General features: G+C 40.7%; 1 protein-coding gene across 1 annotated transcript in view; it reads right to left on the bottom strand.

Moving 5' to 3' along the window:
- Positions 1–17,679, bottom strand: part of QARS1 (glutaminyl-tRNA synthetase 1) — a 1,547,311-nt gene that overhangs the window by 1,299,416 nt on the left and 230,216 nt on the right. Inside the window, exon 4 of the mRNA XM_044078737.1 lies at positions 7,382–7,457. Coding sequence (XP_043934672.1) covers positions 7,382–7,457 — 76 coding nt within the window. The remainder of the gene's footprint in view (positions 1–7,381; positions 7,458–17,679) is intronic.

Here is a 17,679-nt window from a genome sequence, read left to right as displayed (position 1 = left end):
CATTGATTACATTTATTACATGATTTCGTCCCCATAAAAGGTCCTTTTATGCCTAGAGAATCAGCCTCTCCATTATTTCTAGTATGACATAACTGTTTAAGGTTCTTCTTATTTTTAAAAATGAACTTAGGTGTGTCACTGACTATGTCCTTTATGTTGTCATCTAACATAAGTACATCCCAATGCTTCTTATAAATGTCTGTAATAATATTAGTATCTGTACTAAAGTACAAAGGAATCTTAACTTTATTTATTTATTTATTTATTTATTTGCAGTTGATTTACCAGGATAGTCCATTGGGCCAAAAAGAACCCGTTTTCAATGGAGTCCTGGGGAGAAAAGCTCCAGTACAGAAAAATTAGGTACATACACAAGATTGCTAAATAATTATACAAAATGGTAGATAAAAGTCCTAGGGAGAAAAGCTCCAGCACACACAAAATTAGGTTCATACACAAGATTGCTAATATTTATACAAAAGTGGTAGATAAAACATTTAAACTCAAAGTTCAAAACATTCAGAACAGTACAAACAATGAGGATTAATGTGAAGTAAATGAGCTTGGAAATAATGTGAGATACATAGCAGAGCAGTTTTGCAGAAGGAACCTAAAAGTACCTTACAGGGTGGATACAGAGGAACACAAGCTTTGTTAGGTAAAAGTTTGGTACCGTAAGCATATTGGTGGTAAGGATGTCATGTATTTATGAGGGTGGGAGCAAGAGCAATCCCATTGGGAACTTAGATGTGTATGAAGCTGTTTTTGAACATGTAGTGGTTAGAGGTGGTACGAATGGATGGTGGGAGTGAGTTCCAGAGACGGAAAGGTTGCAGGATAGTAAGTGTTTACCTGGGGGGTAAGATGGTTTATGAATTACCAGTAGGTTTTGATTGTTGGACCTTAAGACTCTATTTGGTAGGTGCATTTTAAAGGCAGAAGACAGGGAGGGACAAAGAGAGGGGTTGAGAATGAGCTTATGAGCTAAGGTCAGCTGTATATAGATGAGATGATTAGATAGTTCGAGCCAATTTAGTTTTGGAGAGAGAAACAGTGGTGGGTGGAGGATTTGTGGCTATTTGCGAATTTGGCAATTTTGTTATAGCAGGAGGAGAGCTGGTTTTTTAGTGAGATCTGGAGATTAGTCAATAATGGAGCCCCATAGAGAAGAGAGGGGATAAGAAAGGAGGAGGCGAGAGTGATTTTGGAGGAGCTAGTAAGATACTGATTCTGACGGTAAAGCATACCTAGTTTTTGATGAGTTTTTTTAATATTAAGTTGTAGATGAGAGTTGAAATTAAGCCGGTTGTCGATTTGAACACCTAGTAGCTTAGCTTCAGATACCAGTTCCAAGGGTGAGTTGTCTTGGCTGGTAATAGAGAAGGAGTTTATGTCGAAGGAAGTGGATTTGTAGGGTAAATACCATTAGTTTTGTTTTGGAGGCATTGAGTGCTAAGTGATTTGTTTTCATCCAATCTTCAGTAATTGAGAAAGCTTCCTGTGTGAATTTTTGGAGTGAAGAGGAAGAGGTGGCAGAGCAGATAATGGTAGAATCATCTGCGTATTGGATGATATTAGCAAATGGAATAGATTTGTGGAAATCATTGATGAATATATTAAAGAGGAGGGGACCAAGAATAGATCCTTGGGGAACTCCAGTGGGGGTACTAAGGAACGAGGAAGTGGCCTTCTTCCATATTACGGCTTGGTATCTGTTAGATAAATAACTGGAAAACCAATTTATGGAGGAGGGAGAGAGGTTAAGTTGTGACAGTTTGGATAAGAGTAGGCTGTGTGAGATAGTGTCGAAGGCTTTGGAGAGGTCAAGTAATAGGGTAGAGACAACTTCATCTATATTCCAAGAGTTCACATTCAATGAATCAGAATGGACAAAGTGATCGGAAAAGTAAGGTCTAGCTGTAGTATATCTAAACAAATTAATATTAGTAATAACACTATTGATTTCATCTGCTTTATAACCTCTTTCCAATAGTAGTTTGTTCAAATTACTCAATTCATAATTAAAGTTTATTTCCAAAGGATTCAGCCTAGAGGCTCTCATAACCTGTCCTTTAACAATATTTCTAAAAACATATCTGGGGTGCATGCTGGTTCTATGCAGCAGTGTGTTCCTAAAGCATGCCTTCCTATGAATACCAGTGTTGATCAGCCCATTCTCAAATCTTTCTAAGTTAACATCCAGAAAACTAATTTTATCCAAAGAGAAATTCATGGTAAATTTTAAAAAATCAGTTAAATTATTCAGCTCTTCATTAAACTTGATTAATGATTGTTCATCGCCTCTCCTTAACAGAAACAAATCTACAAATCTTTTATAGAAGCATACATATTGTTTATAACTTTCTAACTGAAACAGTTATTCTCTTCCCAGTGGGCCATGACTAAATTGGCGTAGCTGTTGGTGCAGGGCGTTCCCATAGCTACGCCCTCCCGCTGAGAAAAGATTTTATCACCAAAAATAAAAACAAAAAAAGAGTAAAATTTTAAGAGACACAAAAGATTTTTCAGCAGGCCATGTATTTACTTGGCCTAGAACTGCCTCTGTTAATAATAATAGTGTAAGAATTAAGCGTAATTTTGATAGAACTAACCACTTGTCACAGAATTTGTTTAATGGTTCTGTTAAAGATAATTCTGATGTTATTTTGTCTGGAAATAATGAGCAAGAGATAGTAGCAACATCTAACGTTAAATCACTTTCGGGTGTACAACAAGACGATTTGAATAGGTCCAGAGTTATTGGCTCGGTTATTATACACAAAGATGCCAGTATTAAGTCAGCGAATAACATTTCTTTAAATACAGATGTTAACAAAACTGTATGTGACAATATTATGATGAACGAACCTTCGGTTAGACCGAAGGATCGCTCAACTATGAATAAGAGTGTGAATATTAATAAGGAACATACCCCTTTCCCCATAGCATTAGCACAATCCCCCCAAAGACAAAGATCCTACAGTCGAGGGAGACAAAAACGAAAAGGGTCAGAAGGGGATCATACAGGTCCTACCCTGAAGCGAATGTGGGAGAAAGTGCAATATCCCTAGTTCATAATTTATCACACAAAGTTCTTACTAAATACGAAATACAGGTCCTTAATAAAAAACTTTCATTTATTCCAGCATGCAGGAATAATTTATCTGATGTAATTATTGATACTAAAATGTTAACAAGGAATGTTCAATTGAAAATAAATTATAAAGACAATGATTGTAGTAGCAGTTTCAACACTACATTTAAACCCTCTAGTACCTTTGTTCCTGTACTTGATCCTTATCTAGATGTTTTTAGTAAACTTGTGGAAGAAGATATACATAGTTTTTATTTTAATTCATCTAAAGACAATCACAGATTAAGAAAAAATAACTTAAATTTTAAACAGCAACAAGCCTTAAACACTCTAAGGAATGACACTTCTATAGTTATAAGGCCAGCCGATAAGGGCGGACCATTGGTTATTTTGGATGCAAATACTTCAATGATAGTATGTATATGTTATTACAAGATAGTGAATTTTATGAAATTATTAGGTTTGATGTAGTGGAAGAAAAAGTGTATAAAGTTTTTGACATGTTGGATGACATTTTAATGAGTAGATACGTTAGTTTAGACCTGTTTAAATTCTTAAAAGTTGACTACCCCTTGATTCCAATTATTAATGGCCTTCCAAAGGTACATAAAGATCTTGAGCACCCCCCTATGAGACCTATTATCTCAGGTAGAAATTGGGTAACAGAACCCCTTTCGATGTATCTAGAATATTACCTAAGACCTATAGTTGATAGTAAATCTCAGATCTTAAAAGACAGTAAACAATTTTTGATAGAGTTATATGAGCACTTGAAGACTTTGAATCAAGATGTACATTTTTATTTTGTCACTTTAGATGCAACTAGATTTGACCTTAAATTTGATGGTTTACAGTGGGGCACAAATTCCTTTTTTAGATATAGTGTTAAAAGGCATTTCTGGAAAAGGGGTTGTCACCAACGTTACACAGAAAATTTGATGTGGTAAACCAATTTATGTCAGGCAATAGTGGTCATCTAACTCATACGTTAGAATTTTTACCTTATGGTGAATTTTTAAGGATATCTAGGATTTGTAATAATGATGAAGATTTTGAAAAAGAATTAAGAACAGCAGATATGTTTGAAAATAGGAAATATGACATGAATAATGTACAGAATAGCATGAACAGAGTCAGAAATGTGAGATATGGGATATGCAGTAATGAGGTTATCAGACTACCAAGAGATTTACTACATAAAGAAACAGTTTTTATTTTGAAGTTTGGGACTTTGGTCCCACAAGGTTTAAAATACTGATTGTTGTTTGAAACGTGTTATGTAGTTTAAAATATGTCTTTAAATGAAATTGTTCAAATGCATATTTTTACGTATTTAAATGCTTAATTGCTTAATTGATTAATGGATTGAATGTTTTACTGGATGTTAGTGGGTATAAAATGAGTTAGTAGCATTGTGAATTTACTCCTTGAAGGCTTAGTACAAGCCGAGGCACCAGAGTGTTTTGCAATAAATCGGGATTTACTTGACTATGACTCGTTTCTTTTTAATATCCATCCAGCGTTTGTTGTATAAAGGAGACAGTATTGGCTGGGCAAATGCACTCACGGATCCAAGAACGGCTGGATTTGGCAGGGCCCTCATCAGGATCTGAGCCCTGAGAAATCTCCGCATCATCCTGTCCATGTCTGCCTCAGGCAGGCTCCTAGAAGATCTGGTTTATGCCACGGACGCAGACCTGGAATACCTCTTAGTGATTTCAAACAATTTCAAGGGTAGAGCTGGAGAAGTAGGCTTCATCACAATTCTTGTGAATGGCTCCTAGCTGTCGGATCCAAGGGTCTGGGATCTCAGTAGGAGGTGGATGGAACGAGAGAGCTGGCGTTGGTTAGCACTCCTGTTGGATATGAAGAGGACTGTGGATCCAGGGAGGTGGTACAGTCTTCAGATCAGAAGTCTTAAGTTTTCAGGAGGCTTGAATGAAGCCTTGGTGACTTCTGTAATGCTTGCTTCTTGGAGTCTGTGGAGCCAAGATGACATTTATATGGGGCTTGATCCCCAGGTGAAGAACATAAAGAGGCAGGGAGTAAAAGCCCTTAAGCATTAATTTACTGCTCCAAAAAGAGATGGCCCCGGGGTTAAAAGAGAAGCATATCTTGCAGGCGGACATCAGCTGCTCAGGCCCCAGGCAGTAAATGCACTTCTTGTGGGCATCCAAATTGGGAATCTTATGCCACAAGAAGTACATCTCTTAAAAGTGGAGGGCTTTTCAGACATGTCCACAACACCAATAAAGGACTGTACGAAACAACACATTTTAAGAATTAACAGCGTAACACACAAACTAAGCTAGCAAAAACACTTTTAAACACATATAAGATGTGCCAAAAGGCACTAAAGTAGAGAAACAGCATACCCTAATGCCAGAAACCTAAATATCAAACAAGGGAGGAGAAAAGAAAACAGTAACTTATACTAGTTAAGCTGTAGAAATTAGAAATGAGTAATCCAAAGAACAGATTTATGGAAAAAAATTCACTCATTGCGCGAGATTGGATCTGTGTCTTGACACAATGACAGCAAACAAGATCGGAGAAGTTGGGATGACACAAAGCATTATGGGCAGAGGGATGAGCTCAAGATTCAGATCCCAAGTCTTGTAAATGTGGCCTAGTTGGATCTGAGGATCGGATATTAGACCCATTCATGAAGAAGAATGAAAAGGACATCAGATTACACCATTAAATAAGATCCTTCCAGATTTGTGGATGGTGTCCAAGGGAAATCGGGGCTCCCTCCTCTGAGTGTGTTTAGAAAATTAACAGCTGAGACATACACTTGGGTCCCTCTGCCAAAATACTTTTTTTCCAGCCTTACCCCCCCTCTCAGCCACTCTAGGTTACAGCAAGGTTTGGGGAATGACATGTACTCTTTCCCATGATCACAGAGAAGTCAACCTTTAGGTCTACAGACATGGATTTGCTCTAATGTACCCAGGTCTCTACTACTCCACCTTACTGGGTCAGTGGAAACAAAGTAGGAGGTCTCATGTACTGTGAGATAAAAAAGGATAGTCCCATTGGACATGAAACATAGCAGAAGCCCGAGGCCCACTCTTGGGTTAAGTACAAGCAAAAGCCTAAGTGCCACCTTAAAGTAGTCTTACTCAAAGATGGAGGAACTCAGAAGCTCTGAAGTTTCATGCACGTCAGAAAATAAGAATTTCAACGCCTTGTTCCACAGGGAACCAACAAGGAATGAAGGAAGCCCTAAGCAACCCTTCACACATGTGAATCTAAAGCTTGCCAGGATTTGCAGAGGTGTGTGGCATTCACAGACAGTCGAGATAGACAAGGTCCAAATATGGCTACAAATGTGGGAAGAGAGGTAAAGCATGTGAAAGAGAGGTCTGGGCGAGGCCAGACGCCTGCATTCAACAGACATCCCTGATGCTGAAATCCCAGCTTCCATCAGAAGAAAAACAACCTCTTCATGTAGTGGATCTGGGCAACAGTGGTACAGCATCACACTACAATTCCTCCACATGGAGTAACCAGTTAAAATAGACTGAAGAGGATAATCTAGTGGAAGCAGATTTGGCCTCAATTAGTAATATAACTGGATGACTCAATGGTGCACTCTCCATTATCAGGCTAGGTGGACAAAGCACAAAGCCAAAAAGTTGTATGAACACCCTCTGATGTACCCCTGGATGCATCTCTCCCAAACCTCAAATTCCAGTCAAAGAGAGAATCAGAATAAAAATGAACTCCCCACTACTGAAGTATAATCTCCATCTCTGCTAAACCAGAAAGGACACAGACAATGCAGACCTACCTCTAGAAGGACAGGTTTCCAGACAATCCCCCAAGCAGAAAGTCAGACCCCCCTCTGGGCACTGACATGCACCTGTCACAATGACTCCATGATAACTCTCTTTTTGTCATTCTATGAATTCAGAAATGCACCAAGGAAAACCAAAGCACAGCTGGACACTGGAACATCTACCAGTAATAGCAACAATGAAGATCAAAACTATGCGAGCGGCAAAAAACAGAGCAGCAGCTCACAAGTGTGCTTATGTAGCAGATGCAGTAAATCAAAATGTAGCATTATGGATACATGTCCATCCATAAGTGAGAAATGTTTGGAAAGAGTTTCTAGACTCCGATTGCTGGTGAGAAGTCCAATCACATGATCCATCATGAAGGGTCTTCGTTGACAAATCATGGACTACATGTTCTTCCAAACATGGAAGTCCAGCAGTATGAACATTAACTTCCCAGGGTAAGGGGCCCTATTTTACAAGCTCAGAATAATACACTTACCCATCAGTAGTCCCACATTAAAATGGTAACGCTCTTTCAACAACTGATCCTTGTACTTCTGAATTACTTCTTCAACCTATGGAAGAATGTAAAACATTCAATTCTGAGCAGCAAAACACCTTCCCTGCCATAACTCTCTCTACAGTCAATATAGAATTTTAAAATTACAATCCACTGAAATTACTTTACTCAGTTTTACACATTTACTCACATAGTATTTACTTGTGAATGCCTTGGCATTCTGTTTATATAACAATTCATCTATCCTTATATTATGTTTGGTTTGCAAAAGTGCTTAAGCAATAAACACTAAAACTTGACAATACATGTCTGCACTCACACAAAGCAAAAACTCACATTATATACATATAAAGTGAATACACAGACTCAGCCAAGGCCACACACTACAAGTAAAAGTACAGTTCTGTAAAAACTTACCATAACAGTAGATGTCCTTCTCTTCACTTTTGAAGTATTCATTACTAAAGGGGATTCCGTGCCAAGGGTAGCCCAACATTCAGCCAGTATGCCAAAGCCTTAGGATTTTATGTCAATCGTATGCTCCCCACTCAAAGCGTAGAGCATGAAGGTGATGTACAGAAGTACATACCTCTGAACTGAACAGCCCCAGGAGGAACAACAGTCCTAGGAAGTAGAATGAACATGTGCATCCAGAAAGAAAACAGAAAAGAAAGAGTAGAGCAGAAGGGGAGGAGGGAGCAAATACTACAACAGTGAAGAGGAGGACATCTTCTGTTATGGTAAGATTTTACAAAACTGTACTATGTTCTTTCAGATCACTATTAGTACTCATTACTAAAGGGAGAGTACAAAAGCTAGAGAGGAAACTTGGGAGGTGGAAGGCCTGGAAGAACCCTCAAGAAAATCTCGCAAGAGAGCTCTGGAAAAAACAGTTCTTGCTCTGGAAACATCCAATTTGTAATGCTTAAAAGGTATGGATAGATGTCCAGGTAGCAACTTCAAAGATGGAACTGGTATCCAATTCTTTGGAAAAAAAAAAACACCATAGGAAGCCAGAGCCCTGGTAGAATTAGTCTTTACAGAGACTTAATGGCTTTTCCCATGAAAGGAGCAACAAAAAGAACTGGCCTTAGATATTTAAGAAGAAATGGTTTGCTTACAAACAACCAAACTTATCTGTGATAAAAAGAAACAAAATACGTCTCAAGACTTGTGAATGGCCTTAGTCTTATCCAAATTAATGCAGGAGCTGCCTATGGAAATTCAAGGTGTGAAGAACCTTCACACTAGCAGACTGGAGAAGGAAAAAAAGGAGGGCAAATTAACAGACTGGTTAAGAGAAAATTAATTAACCATCTTGGGCATAAAAGAAAGATTAGTATGAACTGACACCCTGTCCCTACAAAATACTAAAAAAGGAGTAACAGCCATAAGAGCCTGGATTTCAGACACTCTCTTAGTGGATCCTGGTTACAAGCAAGGCACCAAACAAAAAATCTCTTCCATTTGGATATGTGGAATTTCCTGGCAGTGGGTTTCCTGGCCTCCTGCAGAACCCTAATCACATCCTCAGACAAAAAGCGCCTAAAAAAAAAAAGGGATCAAATCCATATTTATTACCCACAATGTCAGGTGAGGAGTGGACAACTCAGGATGGATGCGAGATCCTTTGTCTTGTGTGAGTAGGTCCACCCTGTTGGTAACTTGTGGTGATTACCCTTGGCTAGGTGCAGAAAAAGTGGGAACCAATGCTGTCTAGGCCAAGAGGGAGTCACCAACAAGATTTGGGGGAGTCTTGCTCTATTCTTGAGCAGGGCGCTCAGAATGAGAGGAAGGGGAGGGAAGGCATACAGAAACATCCCCATCCAAGAAAAAAAGATAGGGCATCCACCTTCCAGGCCAGAGGACTTGGGACTCTGGTGCAAAAAAGAGAAAGTTGTCTGTTCAGAGGGGAGACAAAAACATCTTCTCGAGGAATACCATACTGATGGACAATGCCCAGAAACGCATCTCTGTGAAGCATCCATTTTGAGACTGTGTGACGGACCTGGTCAGAGAGTCTGCTATGTTCTGCTCTGAAAAAATATATACAGCCTGAAGAGTTGCTTCATACTGAACAGACAGATCCCAAACTTGAAGAGCTTGCCTGCAAGGAGGGTAGGACCGTACCCCCCCCCTGTTGTATCTCATCATAGTATTGTCTTGTAACAGACTTTTTGAGGTCCTGGAAGAAAAACAGAATGAAAGGCCTGAAGGACGAAAAGGAGATCTCTTATCTTCTTGACATTGATGTGATTTGATCTCTAATGAGGAGGCCAGAGACTGAAAGAGGCTCCCCACAGCATGTCTGAGGCATCCGAAAAGAGTTCCTGAGAAGGGACTGGGGGCAGAACTCGTCCAGGGTTGAAAGACAACTGATAATTGCACTACTGAGGCCAAAGCTTGAGGCATGGACAAAAAGGGACTAGAAAATCTACAGGATGACAGTGTTGGAAGCCATACTGATTTTATTAGGAAATTATTCCTGGCTCCACAAAGTCTCCTTCAGTTTTTCACTTGAAACTAGTCTAACTCTCATCCTAAGCACTCAAAAAGCATCCTACAGTCCAGCACTTGCTCAGACCTAATAGCAAGCACTAATATACCCCGACACTTGACTGCCCAGCAGGGCAAGGCTCTTTATCCACCCCTCACCAACCAAGCGACTAAGCAGCTCACCCTACTAGTCAGGCATGACTAAAGGGCAACTTCAAGTGTACTCTCCAGTCCAGCTGGTGAATCTGGGTATCCTGAGGCAATATTACAACTGCCTCATGTACACAGACAGCCCTCTCCTCCTACCACAAAACACTAACATATGTGAGAGATGCAATTATACAGCCAAACTGGAGGCTAAGGTATCTCCACCAAAGACTGGAACAGACAGTCATGAGGAGAAAGTTAACACTTGCACCACACCGCCAGCCTCACACAGACCTACTAAATTTGCACTGGCAAAAGATACACATAAATACACTAAATCATACTCGGAGGCTCAAAATAAAAACCTGCAAAAGTATCAGAGAGCTCCAAAGCAGACGCCCACAAAACCTGCACCTCCCGTCACAAACCAGACAACACACAAAACACAAAATCAATGTGCCGCACAATCACAGCCCTTAAGGTGAAATAGCATACCTAACACATTAGTAATAGGTGACTCAATAGTCAGGCACACTAACGCCCCACTCACTAGGCTGGACAAGGAGAAGGTTACTGTTAGCTACCTGTCGGGAGCCAGAATCCGCCACATAACACAAGCACTCAGGTCACTCCAGAACAAGTACAGATATAACTCTGTCATTGTTCATGTTGGTGTGAACGACCTGAGCCGTACCTCCCTGGACTACATGAAGAGACATGGAAGAGCTCTCTGATCATGTAGCCCAGGCGGGTATGACCCTGAGTAGCATCCTGCCCTCACCAAGAATGATACCTTCTGGTGTCATTCAAAGGGGATCCAGTGTCTGTCAGCCTGGGATGACATGCTCGACAAGCCGTGTTGCTTCGCAAGAGAGGGCTTACATCTGTCGCCCCTTGGCTTACGAATACTGGCCAAGGCTCTTGCTGCCCCCCCCATAGTGCCTTTTTTAGGCAAGGCTCAAAATTTAAACCCACCTCCGTAAACAGCACAAGTAAAAAACTGAGGGTTATGCTACTCAACGCCATGAGTTTAAATCTCAAAATGCATGCGCTCGAAGCACTCCTAAGTATGGAGAACGTCGACATCTGTGCAGTAACTGAAACCTGGTTCAAGGCTCCAGAGAGCACTCTAGCACTACTGGGCTACAACTCATACCACATATTTCGGCCAAAAAACACGGACTGAAACACAAAAGGAGGGGGTGTATCCATATTCATCAAGGATATCCACACCTCCAGGTTAGTGGCGCAGCATGATACCTCTGAGATCATCCATGTGCAACTAACATCGGGCAAATCTGCAAAGCAAATTGTGGCCTGCTACAGATCACCCTCCATGACCCAGGAACACCACTCCGCCTTTCTGGAGACACTGGAGAACAGCAAGGTCCTACCAAACACCCTGATCTTGGGAGATTTCAATTACCCTACCATTAACTGGGAAAACTACTTGAGTACAAACTCCCAGGCTCAGCGCTTCCTGGAATTTATCAACTCAAATGCCCTGGATCAGCTGGTAAACTCCCCTACCAGAGGCCACAACATATTGGACCTGGTCATCACCAACATGGGCGACAGGTGCTCCGAACCGGAGGTCAACCCTGTCACTGGTTAGATCAGACCATAAATTAATCATCCTGGATGTCCACACCCCACCACCACCCCCAAACAAGGAAACCACAGTGAAAAACTTTTCTAAAGCAAACTTCACCTTACTTAAGTCAGAGGTGGTAAATTTCACAGCCCCCACGCTAAAGGATGACACTGCCCAAGATGCAGAATACTTCACAATTGCACTCTATGTACACCTACAAGGATGCATGGATCGTGCCATCCCTAGCAAAACCAAGACTCACTCCCCTAAGAGAAGGAAACCAGTCTGGTGGACCCCTGCCATAAACAGGTTATACAACAAAAGGAGGAAACTAGTTCAGAAAAAAAGCAAATCCCAAGAAGGAAAGACATCCCTGATCAGTATCAGTAAGAAACTAAGGTCCCTCATAAAATGATCCAAAGCCAACTTCGAAAGAAAAATAGCCAAAGACTCGAAAGATAACCACAAAGCCTTCTTTAGCTATGTCAAAAATCTAAGTGGCAACTCGCAGATATGCTCTGAGATAGTGCAAAATAGCACAAAATATACTGAACCTACTGATATTGCCAACATACTGGCAGATAGATTCAGTGCAAACTTCACCTCCCTCTCACCTTCAAAAGGGCCCACAACAATACCGGAAAAGTGTAGTGTCCCGGAAATCACAGAAGCACAGGTGAAAACAGCCCTTTCAAAAGCCAAAAACAAAGCATCAATGGGGCCAGATGGTGTCCCAGGTTGCGTCTTGCACGAACTACAGAACAAACTAACCCCCCCCCACCTAAACACGATGTTCAACCTCAGTCTCTCCACAGGCTACGTGCCCATAGAATGGTGCACAGCAATGGTTATTCCTCTCCACAAAGGAGGAGCCACAACTGACCCTGGTAACTATCGCCCCATTAAGTCTGACTAGCCTGGTCTGCAAGGCTATGGAGCGCATCATCATGGAAGTCATTAACAAAGACATTGGGAGCGTCCAAACACTTGAGCTGACCCAGTTCGGCTTTGTTAAGGGCAGATCATGCCTACTAAACCTGGTTGACTTCTTCGAGACAGTTACCAAGGCCATAGAAAAGAGAAAGGTGGTTCACACAGCCTACCTTGATCTCGCCAAGGCGTTCGACACCATTCCTCACTCTGGTATTATAGAAAACCTCACCAGCCTGAACATAAACCCCTACGTCACAAGATGGGTTGCCAACTGGCTTACAGACAGAACTCACACGGTAAGAATAGTGGGCTCCAGGTCTGACTCTAAACCAGTCACAAGTGGTGTCCCGCAAGGCTCAGTTCTGGGACCCCTACTGTTCGGCATATATTTCTCAGAAGTACAGGCAAACACAGGAGGACTATGGCTAACCAAGTTCGCCGTTGACTGCAAACTGGGAGCCATAATTGACTCTCCGGCTGACACGGACATCCTCCAAAAAGGCCTTATTGAGACAGACACCTGGTGTCAAAGTCATGGCCTCAAGCTAAATGCCAAAAAATGCATAGTCATCCCGTTTGGGAAAAACAAAACACCCACGAATTACCACATAAGCGGCAGCTCCCTTAATACAGAAGAGGTAATTAGAGATCTGGGGACCCAGGTAGATAGTAATCTCTCCTTTGACAATCATATTGCCAAAGTAGTTAGGAAATCCTTCTATGTGGCCCATCTAATTACTAAGGGGTTCGCATCTAGAAATAAAGAGATTATAGTGTCCCTCTACTCGACACTCATCAGATCCATCATAGAGTACAGTACAATGCCCCATTTGGGATTCAACTCACAAGACACTTCCAACAGCTTGAAAGACCACAAAAGCACCTCACCAAGAGGATTACTGGCCTCAAACATATGTCCTATGCAGCCCGACTGAAAAAACTCCGGCTATACTCAGTGGCATATCACTTACTCAGAGGTGATCTCTGCCTGACTTACAAAGCCATGTCCAACTCAGAATTGATGGACATGCTCCACCTAAAGAAATCCAAGTCACTGTGAGCCACGCGCTCTAGTGAGCTAAACCTTGCCACAACAATAAATAGAACATGCTGGAGGGATAGCTTACGATCACAGAGACTCCCCATGCTTTGGAACAAAATTCCTAACTACATTAGGCAGAGCCCCTCACTAACACTCTTCAAGAGAAGCCTTGACGAGTGGATGGGTAACAGAAAGTACACCCCTGGGATCACTTCATTGGCTCTGCTTGACAGAGGCTCAGTTAATTAATCAATGGGGTGGCGAAAGCCGACACACTCTGGCTAGGCTTATAAATGCCCTTGGGCAGATAGCCTAGTACCTACCCATGAACCTAAGAGGTACCTAAAATGGAGCAGTGAACACACAAGGCAGTCATATTCATTCCCAAGAAGCAGCTCTGATTGAGGTTCATGCTGGGGTAGGGTACATATGCAAGGGAAGTCTGTAACTTCAATTTCTCCAAGTCTTTTGGGTTTCAAATACTATGACAAGAACAGATTCCATTCTGATGTCAAGGTAAAGTTCATGAAATTAGTATTGTATCAATCTTGGATGTTAGCCAGCAGTGCTCTTTTCAGCACCTGGAATGTGCCCAGAACCGTGTCTTTCATATTCATACAGGATTACATGTATTTGGTAACACATCTAAAGTACGACTGCAAATTCTTTTTTTATTGCACCTATTGCTTCTACTACTAAAACTGGGCATCTTTCTTCCACATTGCTCTTGCTTCTGCCTATAAATCCTGTACTTTCTGAACTGTCGGTAATGGGCAATCCACTGTAATACAAACTTCATCATTCTGTGTAATGTTTTGTGGTTCATGTTTCCAATGCTTCTCAGTTACTTCTATGCTACAGTGTTTTGCACAGTCCTCAGTGCAACAGCCTTGCCATGTTATTATAAAGAGTACAGGCTGTCTGCCATGAGCGCATCACATCCAGCAATAAGATGTCTGACAGTTTCCATTTATTACAGAAACTGCATTTGTCTGCTTCTCTCACCTTCTCAATGGATCTTGAGAACAAAAAAAGTGTACACAGTTAATTGTCCTGCATCACCAATATTAGCCTTTCAATTTTGGGTTTGAATTGACAACCATTCCTGCGTCAAATCTTGGTTAACATGAGGTTGTTCCATGAAATCTCTATTTGCCACTATAATTACATCTTTTCCAATTTTCCTTCCTTCTCATCTGCTCTTTTTCCTTATATTCTTTTTGGGGGTTTTTTGCCACATTAAGTTGCTCTCTGATGTCTGTCTACCGGTTTGATTTCCATTCCCACTATACCAAAATGCTTCTGTTAAACTAAGCAAAGATGCCATTGTACACTTGTCTTTAAACTTTCACTAGGTTTGTATCTGGGTGAGCTCAGCAGAAATGTATGCAGTTTCACAACTGCAGATCTGTATCTGTAGTTAATTCTGAGAAGTCCCATACAGCTTTCATAACAGGAATATATACTGTTGGTGTATGCTGACTTTTACATATCATTTGATAAGCATGAAGTATTTTTCTTGTTTTCTTGTCCAATCGATTCAATACTGTTTGAGGCCAGTCAATCACGCAAAGCTACAAGTTAGAACAGGAACAGCAAATGAATGTATAGCTTGGACTTCGTTAGTTAGGCTTGCCACCCCTCCGTTTTTTTTCCGGACTATCAGGAAATCAAACTGATTCTCCGGTAGTCCGGAAAACACTGTACAAACTCTGGTATTCTGTTTCAAAAAGGAAACAGACTATCGGAGTTTGTAAATCGGCTGATTTACTATGCATTTTTTTTCAGAAAAGCATAGTAAATCAAAAGCAGGCGGGAACAAAAAAAGAGGGCGTTCCCGTTGAGTGATGCTGTCGTGACATCACAAAATAGGAGGTATGTTGGCGGGAGAGGGGGTTGGGGTGGGCGGGGTTACTAGTGACGCGAGGGGCGTGGCTTTGCTCCGGTTTTAGCCGTGAAGGAAGGTGGCAACCCTATCATTAGTATTTGTCAAAGCCGTTTTCAATATTAACTTAAGTCTACTGAAGTACTCCTTACAGAGCTTTATTTTCAGTTGTTCAGGTTTTGTTGCTGACTCTTCATCTATTCCTAAATATTTATACATGGTCTCCCTGTTCAAATTCCATTATATCACATTCCTGTACCAGATTTTTTTTGGTACAGCAGCTTTCTTGTTTCCAATGTTCCTTTTGCATATTTATCAAAACCAAATGACATTCTTATGGGTTCATAGGTAGGTACTACGCTAGTGGCCCTGGGGCCTACATAAGCCTAGCCAAAAAGGTTCCCTGGCTTTCGCCACCAAAGAAAATTATTTTCCTGTGCCCCTGCTGAGCAGTGCCACTTGTCCAAGAAAGTTTTAAACATTTGATCATAGGTATTTACTAGGCTAACAACCACAAGGGCCTTTAAGCCTAGCCATGCATCCCAAATCTCTGACAAGTTCTGCTACCCTTGATAAGTGTAAGCATGGGCCTGGGAGATGAACCATTTACAGGTTACCTTTGTCCATTAGAGACATAGGTGCCAAACCAGGGATGAATATCCGGTTGCCCATCCAAGTTGCACTTGAATTGGGTTAGGGAGGAACTCTGCTTCATATGGATGGGGAGCCTGTTCCATAAACGGGGTAGTCTCTGGGATACATACCTATCTCTCCAGCAGGTCCCATTTATATCACAAGCAAGGTTTTAAGTCTTTAGCATGGATAATTCTGGTGATTTGTTTTGTGGATATGTAGGAGGTCCATCAGAGTGGGGTCTGACAATGCCCTGTATGCCAGGCATAAATCTCCCCTCAAAAGCCTGTAGGAGACAGAATACAGGGACAGGGTCTTGAGGCAGTCTGCATAGGACATATTATTTATGCCCTGTAGTCTTTTAGTGAGGAACCTCTGTGGACGTTCCAATTGTTGGATATGCCTGGGTAGTTGCATACCAAAGAGGGCACTGTACTCCATGACAAGTCTGATGAATGCCGAATACAGTGGAACAATGACCTCCCTTGGACTTTGATGCCATACCTTTATTTATAAGTTGTAGTTGTGTTTTCAACTCCTCATCTGATTATGAACAATAAAATAGGCTCAGTGACAACCTCTGGCAGTCAATAGCAGTTACCATATAGATGTCTATTCAGACCAAGTAATATCCACTCTAACTCAAAAAGGAATCTCAAAAACTTCAAGTAAAAACCCTTTATTCGAAAACGAAAAACAGGTAAGCGCTTTCACCAAAGTGGCTTCTTCGGACCTCAAAGATATACAATTTGAGTGAATGTACTTCACTATTTTGTAGGTGGATAACTTATTCAGTCATGACATCACAACTGGTAAATAGGCAAATAAGATGAATTAGTTAATAAATGAATCCACATACTCCTCAACCTTAAACCATCTGTACCACAAGTATCCCATAAGGAAAGCATAAAAAATACAAATATGCCAGCAAAAGTACATTGTTTAAATACAAAATACAATTAAATATATAAATCACATATATCAGAAAAACTTAATCAATAAATGACATATATAAAATATATTAAAAGTATATCATTAAAAATAAATACATATATATATATATAATATGTATTACTTAAACATTTATTTAAAAATATATAAAGTTTACTTAAAAACAAGCCTTCTATTTTTAAGGGCTGGTTTAATAGGGATTTTCTCATTTAAACCAGGATATAAATGGGCTTGAAATCTGATGATCCAATTCATTTCATTCCTCTCTGTAAAATTCCTAACGTCACCACCTCTTAAACTAGGTATACTAGTATAAATAACCATAAATTTAAAAGAATGAGTGTCATCAGTGGCTATAATATGTTTTGACAGTGCATTTGTGCCTGATTTAATGCGTATTTGGTACAAATGATCTCTCACCCTGTCTCTAAGTCTCCTGTCAGTTTTGCCAACGTAAAAGGCAGGACAGGAGGAATACACAGCAAGATAAACAACATGTTTGGTGTTACAATCGGCTGTTATATCAAACTTATATATTTGTGAAGTATTAGGATGTATGAAAACAACAGAATCACAAATATAAGAACAGAAATTGC

The sequence above is a fragment of the Protopterus annectens genome, chromosome 7.part1, assembly GCF_019279795.1.
Source record: "Protopterus annectens isolate FY-2018-M chromosome 7.part1, PAN1.0, whole genome shotgun sequence".
Taxonomy (NCBI): domain Eukaryota; kingdom Metazoa; phylum Chordata; order Ceratodontiformes; family Protopteridae; genus Protopterus; species Protopterus annectens.
Note: the sequence above shows the minus strand (reverse complement) of the source record. Positions and strands in the feature narration are given on the sequence as shown.